This window comes from Colias philodice, chromosome 1 (genome assembly GCF_061535455.1).
Source record: "Colias philodice isolate Cphi_HAF_F1 chromosome 1, ilColPhil1 Martin Lab GWU primary, whole genome shotgun sequence".
In the NCBI taxonomy this organism is placed as follows: domain Eukaryota; kingdom Metazoa; phylum Arthropoda; class Insecta; order Lepidoptera; family Pieridae; genus Colias; species Colias philodice.
The window spans coordinates 4,717,061-4,734,206 of NC_143086.1; the positions used below are offsets into that span (position 1 = coordinate 4,717,061).

Consider the following 17,146-nt stretch of genomic DNA (forward strand, 5'->3'; position numbering starts at 1 on the left):
ACCGCAAAAAGTTCAAAAACGGTCTCACGACAGAAATATTTTCCAGGAAGTATTGCGAATTATGCAAAAGATTAAACACAGCGATCGCCATCTTGCTACAAAAAAGACGTAAACACTAGTAGACACTTACTGCAGTAATATCGCAACTTGTATTATCTTTCATAATATCCCGGGCTCGGCGCTGCAATACTTTTGTGTTGGAAACTTCTTTTAATCTCCTTTTAATGAAGTTACAGGGCTCTCTGCAGGTACTGTACTTGAGCAAACGAATCCGTTTAATAAGAGAAAATACTGAGATAAAGCTATAATTAACTATCTTTCTATTGTAGAACGATTATTTAAAATTTTATAAGTGGAAGCTTAGCTGACGCAGCCTTTGGTATTTAATAAATTTCTACTTAATATTCAAGAGAAACGAACATCATTGCACACGAATCATTTTTAAATCGAATATTGTATCTTTTAGACTTGGAAAATCAATTTGAAAATGCAAGTTTTAGGTTAAGAGCTGTAGTAATATGTATAACAACATATCTACCTAATATTTAATAATACATATTAAACTATAATAATTTATTTATTATTAGACATCAGGTTTTCCTTCCAACTATACAAACAAAACAAAAAAAAAATGTTGTGTTCATCGCGCAACGGCGAGTCTTGGATAAGTTCTACAGCATGTATAACATTATTGTAGTATTTATGTTTCTTTATACAAGTCAAATTTTTTTGCTTTATTTTGTGTAAATCTTATTGATTTGCTTTTACTTAAAACTTTTAAATTATATAAAGATGATTTAGACCGCTAATTATATTTTATAACACATTATCTGTATAGACGGTCTATTTTGTGGAATTATCTCAAAAAGGTTATATTCGCTAAATATTTCATTCAATGAATTTTACGCCGAATTAAATGTATTATTCAAATAACAATGCAATTACTATAAAGGTGCATATTAATTATCGTACGGTGATTTTAATGGACATATTGTAACTCAATACACTATTTGTAATTTTGATAATAATATGATGTTCTATTCATTGAATGAATAGGTTTAAATATCATACAACAATGCAAGACGATACGTACATTCATCAAAAATTGAACTACATTGTTGTTTATTGTTCATTTTGGGAATAACAAACACAATATAACAAAAGTATTTTCATAAACTACTAACATTTAAGCATGTAAGCATTAAATATTCGCAGTTTACGAAGCGATTTTCTATTTTACAAAGTCCGTTTAGTGATTCAATTTGAAAGAAATAAACAAATAGAAAAATCTTTAAATAAGAACGGGAAGAGAATTATAATGGAACGGAACGGAAGGAATTCAATTGCTAGACCTGGTAAATCTAACGAAGACTAACTAGGACCAATAAAATACTGGTTCTTAGCGAAAGAGCCATTAAGTTCGTTTAAAGGTCATTAGAGTTTTTCCTTTCTAACTGCAGGAAACAATTGCCGAAAGTTCTCTGAATGGGAACCGCACAATATATTTTTAAATAGAGGTTTGTGAATGGTCATGATTATTATGAGAATTCAATAGAGCTTTAAAGGAAAAATATGAATCGTTTGACTTAGAAAACGTAAAATTATACTTTAAGCTCAACTTATACGATTGAGGTTTCATATTAAACCTCAACTTTTAGAATATGCTTGTTCCATCTACAGTTACTATATAAGATCATGCGTGCCCGGTCGATAAAAAACGTGGGATTTCAAATCATAGATACAATACAAAGCATCGAAGCCGTTAAAGAAGCAACTGGAAGTGCCAGATTAAACCACAAATGTCTTAATCTCTTCGTAAATGATGAATAATATTGCCACGGCATGCTTTAAGTTCATACGTGCTCCATCAAAAAAAAAAAAAACGCGAGATACCAAACCACATATTATGTACAATAAAAAAAAAAGACGGGTTGCACTCCGAGAGTGCCGGCAGAAGTGAAAACTTGATTATTCGTTGAGCATGTTTGATATCCAGCCGTCTTACGCTTTTTCGATCAGGCCACGTGTCCTGACGCGAGTTTAAGATTTTATACCCAACGCCGCTAAAGAAGTTTTCACTTAACACACACACACAAAAAATTGAAGCTACCAGAAGTAACAGATTAACATTCTTGCATTAAATACTTAAAAACAAATATCTCAATCTCTTTGTAAATAATGAATAACAGCGCTACTTTAAGGTTATGCGTGTTCCGTCGATAAAAAGTCAGGATTTCAAACCACAGATACAATACAGAACTCGGTAGCATGGAAGCCATTAAAGAAGTAGTAGACTAGTGAGATAAACGGTTCGTCCAGGGCCATACATCAGCGATGACGTCATGCGGGCGCCCCTGATAAGAGCTAATAATGGGATCTTTTATTTTACTGCTCGGTTTCACATGTCCGTGCTCGTTCGATTGTTATATATTGTGAATGGATTTTGACGCTATTTGTTCAGATTTACTGCTAAGAATTATAAGGGGTGTTTTTCGATTTGGTGGTATGCTTTGAAAGATGGCGGGATTAGTATTTATTAGATGAGAAAAGGACGTTCTATATTTTACTGCAGGATTGGGAAATGGTGCAACGTTTTGAAAAAGGTCGCTTAAGCGTGTGTAGGGATAAGATTTTTATAATTACATTGCAAGTCTACCGATACCCATAAATTCATGTGCTTTACTGTTTATTTATCGATAAATATGTCCTTTTATAAACCAATAATATAATTAGTCATATTGTATGAAAAAATTTCCATCCTTTCTATTCTATAGATACTACAATGTATTATTATGTAGTTATGATTTTTTTTTATTTTGTTCACAGGAGCGATATTCGACCAGAACACCGAAGAAATCCAGAATGTATTCAAGTACGCGATGACGGTTCACAACCAGAACATAAGCAGCCGGCGACTGGAGCTGCAAGCGTATGTTGACGTCATCAATACCGCTGATGCTTTTAAACTCTCGCGGTTGAGTAAGTACTTTTGTTTTTTAGTATCTATGCGTAATATAGAGATGTAGATTTTATAACGTTATGGTCTTTATGACATTTTATTCTATATTTTTTAGATGTATATTTTATAACGAAAATATGGTATTTCTGACCTTATTACTATACTGATAATATATCAGGTTGAGTACGATTGTAGTGTAGAGTACGAGTAATATATATAATTATTATATTACTTGACTAAAATTAGTGTATAAAATATATCTTCAATCAATAAATAAGAAGCAAATAATACATACAATAAAAGAACAATATTTACTGACTAAAAACTAGAAGAAGAAAGAAATAATAAATCAATATTCACTGAGGTAAATTTGTAAAGCGATTTGAATTTTCCCAAGAAGGTTTGACCCGGCGGACCCACACCTATGACCTATGACCACGGCGGTCAAATGATCTAAAATAGCAGCATAGCAGTGTATTGAAAGACAATTGAGACATTGTATCGTTATATTGAGAAGAATACGACATACGTTTTCAAACTACAGAATGTATAATCCAAATTATTATGTATTGTCCAAATTAATTCTAGTTACGCAATAAAGGATTGTCACAGAATTCTAGAATTGAAAAGATATCCTTTTACATTTATTTTCATACAATGGACAATTTGAAACAAAGGAAATAAATATCATTTAGTCAGGAAATACGCTAAATAGCCAGAATAATTCAAAATGAGTTCTGTGTTTAGTGTAACTTGTAATTTAAACAGTAGCATTTGGCTACTGCTGCAATGTTTTGTCCTTCTTTTTAGGGTACATTATTTTTGATGTTTAGAACTTATATCAATGATGCTCTAGTTTATTCTATTCCACTAAATTGTTCCGTTTAATTGATGTTAATTGCCGGTTCTTCTTCTAGAAACTGCTTTCCGAATCGGTGGTGAATGGTAAAACTATATTATTATGTTCTAAAAGTGCTTTTAAAAGTCTAATTCAATAAATAAATGTTTGAGTTCAGTTTGTCTTATTGCTTTATCTGTTTTATTATCTCTTTGTATGTTTATCCATTTTATTCTTACCTCTGTTATTCCGAAATAAACACTAAATTAACTCGAAAATATCAAAACACTCCCAGATTTCGTTTCTAAACTGGAAATACGCTTTGTATTTTTATTCGACCGCAATATCAAGCTACGAATAAAACGAAACAGAGCATGGAATTCTAACAATTTTCCATTGTTTCTGGTGACGTTCTTGTTAATTGTATTCAATTGTTTCAACTATTTCACGATCTGTGCAAGTTAGTGTTATAAATGAATAGTTTGTTTGAAAATTTTGTCCGACAGTTTATTCAATAAACGGACAGTTCTATTCGAAACAATCAAGGCTTCTTTTTGCTTTTTGTGAAAAACAAACCATATAAACTGCTCTTTTATGTACGAAATAAGATATTTATCAATAATGTAGTTAATATCCTCTTTGAAAAAATATCGTATCTTAGAGCAAAATCTTCGTTGCCGCCGAGCACAGTTTCTCTTAATAAAATAGGAAATAACGTTTCATTTTGAGGAACTAAAGTCTCTGTCAAAGTCTGGAGTGAGAATGTAGAGGAATCGGTTGTTATTGTAACCTAAGATCTGATATGACTCCTATAAGTGAACAAACACCAACCATTTCATCATAACTGTTAGTTTATTCGACAGGAGTTCAAGCAAGAAGCAGTATCAAAAAAATTGCATGCGAATTGAACATATTGGTAAATGCATGCAATTTCACCGATACTGAAGGAAGTGATATCGTACAAATACCACAGACATGGTGAATAATATTCTGACAACGGACAGAATGTTTGAGAAATATCCAGTTTCGCAAGGACGTAAATATTGCGACGCTATAACGAAACCTTACAAAATAAGTTGGAAAAATAAATATGTACCCTTTGGAACGGAAATTTACGTCCGATAAATATTATAGATAAGCAAACACCTACAAGGTACGTAAATTGAAAATGAATGCTCATATATTAACAGCCATTTGTGTGCGGCGTCGGTCGTTAAAAATTCCAAGGTAATTTTTAGGTAAGAATACGTTTTCTTGCACACTTTGTACATCACACGAGGTACTAAAGAGCTCTAAATTTACATACACAAAACTTCGTTGCCTCAGGAGTTATTTTATACGAGGAAAGAACGTCTTTGAATTTCAACTTCCAAAGTACACCTTGGGTTGATGTTATGTTTTCATAACGTGTGTTTGATGCAATTTTGTATAAACTTGTTGTGGTTTTACCAAAAATAATGCGGTGAGAGTATTTATTACTCTACAATGTTTTAAATGAACTTATACTATAATTAGTGAAATAGGTGGTCGCACTGACTTACAAGGCCACACTGGTATACAAGTGGTAATTTATCAAAAAGCCTCACAATCGGGCAATTTGCTTTATCAGAGAGCCAATAAAAAAAGTAAAAAAAAACATCTGAACCATCCAACAAAAGATACCAAAAAAGCTGACACTTCTCGGAGACATGAAACGTATCGCAGCTCGTTTATTTCAATGCGTCCAAGATACGACTTGAAAACCAGAAAGAGCCGGCAACATATTTCGTATCTCTGGAAAAAGTAATTCCTAAATACCATAGTAAAAAGAGAGAAGTAGGTCAACTCCGGGCGATTAGGAGCCCACGATACCTAAACTCGTGAGGCGCAGGGTTGTCATTTTGTCACATTGATATTTTAAATAATTGTATAAACAAACACCGACCACTCACAGCAATGGCGCGACCCTCACGAGACTGGTACCACAGAGGGAATCGAGGCGCGTTGTGTGCGTGCGTCAAGCATGCATACGTACATGAACGGGGGCGTGGTCACTCCGCGTACATACAAACTGCGCGATGTACCTATGTTCCAAGATAACATACTTCTCTCTTTTTACTATGTAAATACTGACGCGGAAATTAAAAGGAGGAACAAAAGCAAATTGCCCGTAAGAGGATGAAGGTGGAGGCGTTATTTGTCCTAATGATGGGAACTTTTTGCTATTTCAACGAGGCACAATATAAGAATGCCTTCCCTCAAATCCACTGAAAGGGGCCGTGAATTTTTTATTTGATCGCTAACTTTCTCGCCCGTTTATAATGTTCAGGTATAATTTCTTGCTTTAACCAGACAGTCGCTGTAAAACAAAAAGAGTCGAATACTCGTATGTATTATACAATTACATGAATACTGTAGGTGTGCTGTAGGTTCATAAAGTAGGCTTAATTAAATATGTTTTAAAGTCGTCCTAGTTTTGTAGGAATAACAAATATAAATTTCTTAGTAGGTGTAGTTGATTACTTTCCGTTGTTTTCCGACTTCTGATGGATATTAAGTTTTTTTTAAATACTTGTATACTACTTATTATCTTCATAAAATATTTAGATGGCCTTTATTTAATGTCTAGCTTTGCTTCGCTCTTTCGAAGCTCAGAAGTTTAATGTACTCAAAAAAGTAGCCTATATTCTTCATCATGGTTTCATCTATAAAATTCGTTTGGCCATTCAAGCGTGTAATGCATTCAAATCAGAAATAAAGTTATTTAATTCAACAAGATTTCCATATTATCTCCTTTCTATACGATGTCAAGTATGAATTACTTATAAATAAATGTATTTAAAATTGTAAAGGCAGTTTATATTAAAGAATTTCTAGGTATTTTCAAATCGGTCTCTCGGCTCTTTGTAGAAATGCAAATGGCTATACTATCATGAATGGTATCACCGCTGCCGACGACGGACTCTTATCAGCCAACTTGGCAAATATTTATATGGAGAAAATACTTGGCTTATAGTATCGTATTAGATTTTTCATATGAATTTAAAATATTTACTATTAGCGGATAGATTATGAGTATCAAGGGCGTATTTCTACCTTTCAAATCGTGTATGTTATGATTATTTTAACAATTATTTAGTTTTGGATTGATAAACATATTTGCTCTGAGTTCAGCATTAAATTTTACAATCTAATAAAAATTGTACTTTCATTTATTTCCCGAAAAGAAGGAAGTTTATTTTGTAGCCTACTTTTTAATATATTTTGCTCATAAATCTCCGCAGCTTCCCAATTGATAGTCATTATTCTTTTTTGTTTCTCGTGTTGCGGTCTTATTTGGAAATTAAATAGAAAATCGAGGTATTACGAATAAGTCGAACTTAATATACACAATTATTAGATATTAGATTATAGCTTTATTGAAGTGAATCCTCTTAAGCGCGTTGAGAGTAAAATTTAAGTCACGTCATGGCAATACCGTCACGTCATTGAGTAAGGCGACGATTTTGGTATTTTTGAATCTTGAAAAAGAAGTTTCACTTCTGTCACGTGTTATCGGTACACACGCTCTTTTTATCAACACCACGTTTTCACTTGTAATTACTAAAGATTCGTAAAATGGTTGGGGATGGTCTTTATGAAATTTAAGCTAAATTTAAAAACTACATCACTTTGATTTCGGAACCTCAGTTTAAACTAAGCTTCAGAGTTAAATACCCTTCACAATGGAGAGATCTGTGTTAAAACCGTTCCAGGAAACCCGGCTAAAGAAGACAGAAGTTAAATGTTCAAATTGAATAGTATTCAACGTGTTTATTATGTGAAATGTGCTAACTTACTTGTTTTATAGACGGTCTATTAACGCGGCGTATAAGATTTTAATTTGAATGTGTCGTTCAGCGATTATTAGGAAATTATATATACATTACTAAAGTTTTGCAACGTAACATACTAGTATTCGTGTGGATATGATTGGTTTTTAACCGACTTCAAAAAAAGGAGGAGGTTATCAATTCGGCCGGTAGGTACAAATATTTTTTTTTTCAATCATCAATGCGCATTTTGCTTATCTTTCTCTAAATTGGAACGTACCATAAGATAATTTATTATGTGTAGACTTTATTATTTTAGCGATGATGATATATTAGCTTTTACAAAGTAAAGGATTTATTTTTATTCAATACTAGCGGTCCGCCCCGGCTTCGCCCGTGGTACATATTTACGTTTTCTCTACATAAAAACCATCCTCGTACTTCAAGGAATATAATAAAAAAAGAATTATCGAAATCGGTTCAGCCGTTCTCGAGTTATGCGCTTACCAACACATTTTGCGATTCATTTTTATATATAAAGATTAAGTCACTTTTTGTTACCATCAAATAAGGATTTATTTGAGAAAAATATAAATCAAATTACACCACAGAAAAGTGCTTAATGAACATTTTATTTTTACTCGAGGTTTTTGTATAATAATCATGGATTCTGGAGTTTATTAATCCCCAAAGATTTGTGGTGTCTTAAGTTAATGGAAGGTTATTTTCTTTATAAACTAGCGGTCCGCCCCGGCTTCGTCCGTGGTACATATTTAGATTTTATCTGCATAAGAACCATCCCCGTAATTCAAGGAATATAATAAAAAAAGAATTATCGAAATCGGTTCAGCCGTTCTCAAGTTATGCGCTTACCAACACATTTTGGGATTCATTTTTATATATAAGAAGAAGATTATAAACAAAAGTGACAGTTCAACGTTTTATTTTTAAAGGCCTATTTTATTAGTATCTATACATATAATAAAATCGTAGGAAAGTCAAAACTGTACATTGAATATTTTTTTAAAAGAATACATAATCCATGATCTATAATCGATATAGAAGCCAAAAACATAGTTTTTAGAATTTTTGTTTGTTTGTCTGTTTGTCTGTTTGTCTGTTTGTCTGTATGTTTGTCCAGGCTAATCTCGAAAAGTACTGCATAGATTGACTTCAAATTTTGCATGAATATTACTAACAGGTCGGGTGAGGCTTTTTTAAACATATTATCATGCTATCACCTCCGGGGGAGGAGCTGTGAACCTTTTTTTTTCTTACGTATTCCGTGTATTACGACAGCGTACAATCTAAAGACTCATGTTTAAATGTTGGTTTCGGGTAAGCCATGCTATTATCTAGCTTTACACAATAAAAACTATGTCATTTACGTAATTTGGGCAGAGAATCAGTTTAATGAATTTATTAGTATACAAATTTGAAACAGCGCCATCTATGAGATTTCGTAAAAATCAAATCAATTTACATGTTAACACTACTGAACACAATGTTAAAAATTAATAATTTAAATATAATTATGTTATGTTATTTATTTAACTCTTTAACCCATATCTTCCCTTCCCTATAAGGTGCGCTTATAATTCGTGTGAATATACTACATTTTTAAAAGTGAGGGTAGATGTTTATTATTTTAAGTCAAACTAGACACCATTACAGTTAATCTAATATTGATTGTGTTCATTGGTTACATTTTTAAAAATCTTCGTGTTTTAAAAATTCGATAACGAGGCGGGACTCGAACCAGCATTCTTTAGTGGTCGAATTTTTTCTATTCTTTATAAATTTATTGTTTATGAATTTATATTTATAAACAATAATACAAAAAGGTTAGTTCGTTGATAATTATTATTCCTTCATCATTTACATGTTGTAAGTAAAAATATACTTTGACTGTTAATACTTTTGTTCAGTATTTACCTGTATGATTATTGCTTGGTAATTAATATATTTTCATGTCGTATACCTAATTAAAAACATAAGTTTGATGTGAAACTAGCTGGATTTATTTTTACACACTCACAGTCTTATATTTTGTGTTAATGTTAAAATAGTATTAATTATAGTGTAAATCATAATATTTTTTCACAATTAAAAATATTTCCTTTTTTTGATGGTGTTGGCATCGAATTAAACCGCGCTGTCGTTTCGTTCACAAAAAGTGAAGTTATGAGGACCGAATATGTAGCCGCCTCAACTTACGGAAACGAGAGTAACCTGCGTTGTCTGTTATTAGTTATTGTATAGTCGAATTTAACGTTACATGGAAATTGGCATCTAATTATATGAATAATACTTATATTAAATCTGTAGAGGTCAATTCTGTACATGAAATATATTTCCTAAATAACTATCACGAGGTGATTAGGGATCGACACTGACGCCAAAAATGTTTGTCCGTCTGTCTGTCTGTATATTGTATAACCGTTATAGAAATAAAAACTACTCGACGGATTTAAACGAAACTTGGTACAATTATTAGTATGAAAGAAATGTTCTCCATATTATATAAAAAATATTTCCCGACATCATAATTAATGTCTATCTTTTATGGTTGAGCTTAGGAGTTCAAAGCTTTCTGATTATATTTGTCTACTAGCTGTGCCCGCGACTTCGTCCGCGTGGAATAGTGACTATGGGACCTATGACCATGGGCTCAGGGTGGGGCAACAATAATTTTTTTTTATTTTCATGCTTCCACTCCCACGCCCACTCCCAGGCCCACGCCAACGCCCACGCCCACTCCCCTTCACAATTGGTACCTACCAGATCAAAGCCAGGGTAAGCGCCCCACCCAGCCCCACCGTGGCTACGCCCATGCTGAATTACTACTTAACATACAATTATTGAGTAAATACGTACTACCATAAATAATTAAAAGAATTGTTATTAAAATTTCTTACTAAACTGAGCTAAAAAACTTACGTACCAACTTATTAAAGAAAATCAAGAAATGAAATGCCTAACCTATACCAAATAGTTACTACATAATATTGTAATTAAAAATTATGATTAGTATATAATATCGAAAATCAAAAAAGAAATGCCTATGTAACTAATTCTACGTAAAATTTCTTTTAAATTATGTCATATTATTTTTTAGGAACCAGGGGGGGAGAGGAGCAAATTCTATTTCCTTCCTTTCTTAAATGGATGTTTTTAATAATGTATGGTGTAGCCACTGATCAGCTTAATCGATACTCAATTTTTATCAAATCCAGCAACAAATCCAAATTAGATGTTTCCTGTCTCACGCACGTAACTAAAGGCTGAAGAGAGAGAGAGGGAGCTCGTAACTTAACCGTTTAGACGAAGAAAAGTGTATAGAAAAAGGAATAAATAATTTCATAAACTTCCCAACGATCTTTAAAAATAAATTATTATATCATTTTTTTCATTCCCACTTTGACCCCTATGTAGGTATAATAAGTGGATGAACCGATTTCGATACAATTTATCTAAGAACCAGCGTCGGAAAATATGCTGCCTAACAAAAAAAAGCCGCATCTAATTCGGTTTACCTGTTAGCCAGCTACGGTGCCATAGACAGACACACACACACACACAGAAATACATAGCAGTCAAACACATAACACCCGTCTTTTTGCGTCGGGGGTTAAAAATATAAGAGCGTATACGCACTATGCGGGTAGCCGCATTGCGGGTAGCCGTCCGGCTGACCGCAAGCACAATTATGTTCGGAATATTCATTTCTATGCGCACTGTGCGGTCTGCGGTAGCCGCATCGCAGTGCGCATAGAAATGAATATTACGGATATTACGTACATAATTGTGCTTGCGGTCAGCCGGACGGCTACCCGCAATGCGGCTAACCGCATAGTGCGCATACGCTCTAATACGACATAATGCCTTAGCAAATGTTCGCCGTGATTACTTATAAATTGTCATAACTTTTTTTTTTTTTTTTTTTTTAATAATTAATTTATTTATTTATTATTTATTTATTTATGAACCGATTGACATGAAATAAACACTAACTGTTAAATGAAGATTACCACAATACATTAGTGAAAACCGCATCTAAATCGGATAAGCCATTTCTGAGATTAGCGTGCGCAAACATACAGACAAACAGACAAAAAAATTTTTAACTACAGTTTTGGGTTCAAGATCGATTTAATAATAACACCTGCTAATTTTTTTCTACATATTTTCATTGTACAGACATCGCTTTTCCACAATTTTATTATATGTATTGATGATGATGATGATTGATGATTATAACACTCTCAGTCCGTTTTAACTTAATTTTTATTTACTCGCATCAGTGCCACCTAAAAAATCTTTATATCGAAATTCGAGCAAAGCTAAGAAAATGAGAAATAAGAGTTCTCAAGGATTGTTAGAGGTAAGAGGCTTACTATTGACCGAAAACAACATATTGTGTTATGCCGAGAACCTGAAACCGCTTCACAACGAGAATTGCGGCTCACAGCTGACCGCGAACGGCATGTACTATCCTGTGAGACCGAAACCTTCGAGGGTATAACGTCTCACAGCTGATCGCAAATGGCATATTTTATCTCGATAATCTGAAACTTTTATTCAATATGAAGACCGATTGACAAATGATAGGGTGCACCATAATATTATTCGATCTCTTGAAGATGAACATGAGCATAAGCAATGACTAGAGTAGGGACGCGAATATTACCATTATTTGAGACAAGATTATTTGAGACAAGTACGATTAATAAGTTTGTTTAATGAAAGATTAAGAATTGAAACTATTTGGTCTCTTGAAACGGACGAATAGCGAGAGGCCCGTCTTACTGTAGACAGATTTCGACAGTCTTAATGACTTAAGAGGTAAACATAGAAGATCAATCTACGAATTCGGTGGTGTGGTCCGACAAATATAAAAGTGGGTTTGCTTATAACCTCACAATTGATTACAGATCATCTTCTGTATAGGCGATATTAACGTAGTATGTTCTTTTTGTAATGCTTTAAAGAGGAGTAAGGAGTCGGCTTTCGTTTGAAGATACACCAGAACCTTTGAAATCACTACTTTTAGAGGAACATGTGCAATCTAAACAGTTCTTAGACAATATTCGCTCTTATAGTAGTGCGTTTTAAATGATCCTTTGGTGCTCAACAATTATCAGAGGATCCTTTCATGCTTACTTTTAAGATACAAGGTCAAGTTTATCATTTGATAGGATCCCTTTTGCCTGAAGGCCAACCTAAGTTTCTTCAAATATATTTTGTATTCGACTACAACGAATAGTCGAATACAAGAAATCAATATTTCTCGAATTTAAAATATTACAATTTTTCCTACAGTAGGGCGACGAATGTATTTTCGCATAGTAACGGAGGGGAACTCGCGGGGGGTCAAGTGATGCGGGCCACGTACCACAAACATGCTTAGTTTGTTGTACCGAGCGCGAAAGAAAGTCATCGTGTTTTTAGTAAAATTACTATGTAAACTAACGTAATTTAATACTTAGGTACATATTATATAATGATGCGCTCAAACTGTTAATCTACATTTAATTTAGATTATTATTTGAATTACTAAGTAATGTAGAATTTAAATCAAATTCATGTTTTCCTCAGATTTTCGATGTCCTCCGATTTTAAGATTTTCTTATCAGAGTATTCAATTTTAATGTAGTTTATTTTTATAAGAGACAATTAAGAACATTCAAAAATAAAGTGTCACGTATTTTTTTAAACGACGAATGACGAAAAACGACGTAATCGCGGACGAAGTCGCGGGCAACAGCTAGTTAGAAACTAAAGGTAAAAATCAATATAATACAAAGCTAATGCATTTAATTATGTGCTAACAAACATGAATGAACTGTGTTGTATGAACCCAGTATTGGAAAATCGTCACTATCAAATGTTTTTATTGTTTCAGTAATTATCGTTTTTAATGCATTTGTGTTGTGTAATGAACTTATTATCCTAATAATCCTAATTTGCACAGATTTATATATCCTGTATAGAGTACACACAAGAGCCTACGAAATGTCTTTTCAATACAAACAGGTGTTGAAATTTTAATTTCTATATCTTTGCACCTCGGGCGCTTGTAATTGTACCCTAAAGTAATTATCTTAAAAGCCTGTCACTGGGGCTAAATTTAATGAACTCGAAAATAAAGTGAATTGTCTTAAATTTAATCTGAGTGGAAGTTTTTTGTGCCCAACGCAAATACGTGGTATTCGCCCAGGCACGTTTTAACGTCTTCGTTCCTTAAAAAAGCTTTATATAATCTTTAGCGACTTTATTTTCATTATCTGTGCTTTACATTCAGAACTGGCTGAAACTCCGAGTTATAATTATGCAAATAACATTAGCGTTTCGGCTTAAGATTATTAGCGGTTTACTTTAATTGTGAGCTCTTCAAGTTCATCACTCAATATGGGCTAATCTACGCTTTATGGACTGTGTGAGATTCAATGTATTAATCTTTACATTTATATACATTTGAATAATGTGTGTATTTAGATGTTTTATTTTTTAGGGTTCCGTAACCAAAGGCTAAAACGGGACCCTATTACTAAGACTTCGTTGTCTGTCTGTCTGTCTCCAGGCTGTATCTCATAAACCGTGATAGCTTGAAAGCTGAAATTTTCACAAATGATGTATTTTCGTTGCCACTATACTAACACATAGTTCGGAACACTTCGTGCACGAGTCCGACTCGCACTTAGCCGCTTTTATTTCTTTAACAACATCGATAATTATATGAATTAATTAGGTCTTTTTGGAAAGCGAGTGTACAGCCATTTTCTTCGAGCCACGTCCACACAGGACGAATTGCCTCGCGCGGAAAATGCTTTTCCAGGCTGCTTGCTCTGTGTAGACCCGTCTCTTAAATCTAAATAATTCTTAGGATCGTTTTGAAAGAAAAAAATACAATTTATTTGGCATCATTCCAAGAAAGTATAGAATGAATTACCAATTTACCATTAATTCATTTATTAAAATGCAATGGGCGTCTCCCTCGTCATCATACGCTTTTTATTAAGTTTTATAATAGTTTTAAAACTGTTACATTTAAATGTAAACTTATAATGTTTATGTTACAATCCATCATAAAAGCGGTATTTGTATAACCATAAGAGAGAATATAGTAAAAGTATGCATTCACCCATTCCCATATTATAACGTATCTAATACTTACGTAGGTACGTAATATACGTTATATACATCTAATACATGATAACATTGACCAGCACATTATACCTATTCTATACAATTCCACCCTCAGATGGATCTAAAGTGGGACGCATTCTATTCACTTTGCGACAATAGGATCACCGCCAATGTCTAACTAAACAAGCGGCGTTGCAGCAAAAGTTCAATCTAACACTGATGAGTTTCAACCGACCACAGCATATTTAATCCACACCTATTTTGCATAGACCCATATAATTCGAATATGTATTTGTAAATTGGAAATACGTGATATTAATGGTTACGAACCGAAACTGCGTCATTGGAGAATATTACACAAAATTTTGTTAAAGCGTTCGTTCGTACGTAAATTATAATATGGATTTATTATCTGTGGCAATTTCCAATTCAAATAATACGGTTTAAATACACGACTTTTGATGGTACTACCTAATTTGATTATGGTTCTTTGTTTGTGCTGTTTAGTTTGGTAATGCATAACTATAATTTAGAATTTAATTTAATGATGATATTTGTGAATTCGTGATTATTACTGTGTTCCTATGAATAGATAGTCAGTTTAATATCTATTTCTCTGTAGTCCATGATTGAATTATTGCTTTGAATTTAAATTCACATGAAAATTATTTTAACAGAGGATTTTTTAAGCTATTGCATAGCTTCTATCGCGGGCCTTAAGCGCGGGGGCGCGGGGACCGTATCCAGAAATTTAGTAACGAAAAACCTCACGCTCCCCACTCCGACGGGCGCGGAGGTGTGGCTTGAAGGCATAGTATGAAATAGCTTTACCGCGGCAGTCCCCGAGTGCCACACGTCTTTTTAATTATGACCAAACTATGATGTGAATGTAGAATTCAAGTTTATTGAATTCCACATTCACAAAACTTTATCAATAACAGTAAAAAGTAATATTTTATTAAACACAAGTATTTATAAGAACAATAATTAATAAAAAAAATAATTACAAATACAAACATGAGGTATATGATATACTGTCGCAATTAACTGTTATTAATATAAGCTTATTTACTATTGATCTGAACGAAAATTATACCAGTTAGCAACGTCACATAGGTATGCTAATTAAATTACTAGCTGTCTCTGTGAACTTTCTTAATATATACAAGGTTAGTAATCGATTGCTTTACACTCGAGTGTAAAGCAATCGATTACACTCGGTTCCATCCAAACATACAGGTAGAGCCAATAAAAACATTTTAGAAACAATAAAGCTATGCCAAGAAATATAGTGTTAAAGTGCAATAAGCATTCCTTAAAACTTTCACAGTATAGTCGTATAGTATACCCGTACTAGCTATTTAGCATTATGCGTAAGTATTAACTGACTACAGTTAATACGCATAATGCTAAACTTAACACTTATGGAATTTAATTAACGCCGCGTGCTAACAATGTACGCACAATGTTCGATTATCTCTGCCTAATGTAATGAAGTTCGCAATTAATTTCACCATTTGTCCACAGTCTGCACCCAGTTTGCCCGGGGCGTGTTCGCAATGCTTGGAGCTGTGAACCCGGAATCGTTTGATACCCTACACTCCTACACTAATACCTTCCAAATGCCCTTTGTTACGCCGTGGTTCCCGGAAAAGGTACGTTTATTCGTAAATTCTAGACGTAAAAATGTGTGATGTACATGTGTGTTCTCTGTTGATTTGTAAAATTTGTTCTCAGTTATCTTGCTGCAAAATATTTTCGATATTATTTTTGTATTTTTTTTAAATTATTCTGTAGGTGTTTTACGAGGTTGTCATGCAAACTACACAAACCAAACTAACTTTATAAAAATACTAGCGGTCCGCCCCGGCTTCGCCCGTGGTACATATTTACGTTTTCTCTACATAAAAACCATCCTCGTACTTCAAGGAATATAATAAAAAAAGAATTATCGAAATCGGTTCAGCCGTTCTCGAGTTATGCGCTTACCAACACATTTTGCGATTCATTTTTATATATAAGATAAAACACGTTTCAACAGCAATTATTATTAAATAGGAAAAGTTACTTAAGGAACTTAACAGATTTATATTAAAACGTGTTTACCAAACTTCTGTATTGAAAGTTCTTTAAAATTATTGTTTGACCTTAAAATAAACCAAGAACAGCAAAAGTTTCTACAATAAATGTTTATAAACAAACTTGTTTAAGGTGATTGCTACGATCTGTTCCCAGCCAATATCCCGCTAGATGGCGCTGAATTCTACATTTCTAGTTTATTTGAGTTTTTGCGTAATTGGAAAAGATTAAGGTCGTAGGAATAGTCATGGCGGTTACTGAATATTATATTTTATTGAAATATGTCATATCATTGCCTTAAAATCCACCCAATTCGGTAAAAAAATGCAT

At 33.2% G+C, this 17,146-nt stretch overlaps 1 protein-coding gene across 1 annotated transcript in view; it reads left to right on the forward strand.

Annotated features, from left to right (window-relative positions):
- The window catches only part of LOC149491106 (glutamate receptor 1-like), an 80,341-nt gene that overhangs the window by 15,925 nt on the left and 47,270 nt on the right, over positions 1–17,146 (forward strand). The window contains exons 2-3 of the mRNA XM_089702168.1: positions 2,827–2,979; positions 16,265–16,392. Of these exons, the coding sequence (XP_089558294.1) occupies positions 2,827–2,979; positions 16,265–16,392 (281 nt within the window). The remainder of the gene's footprint in view (positions 1–2,826; positions 2,980–16,264; positions 16,393–17,146) is intronic.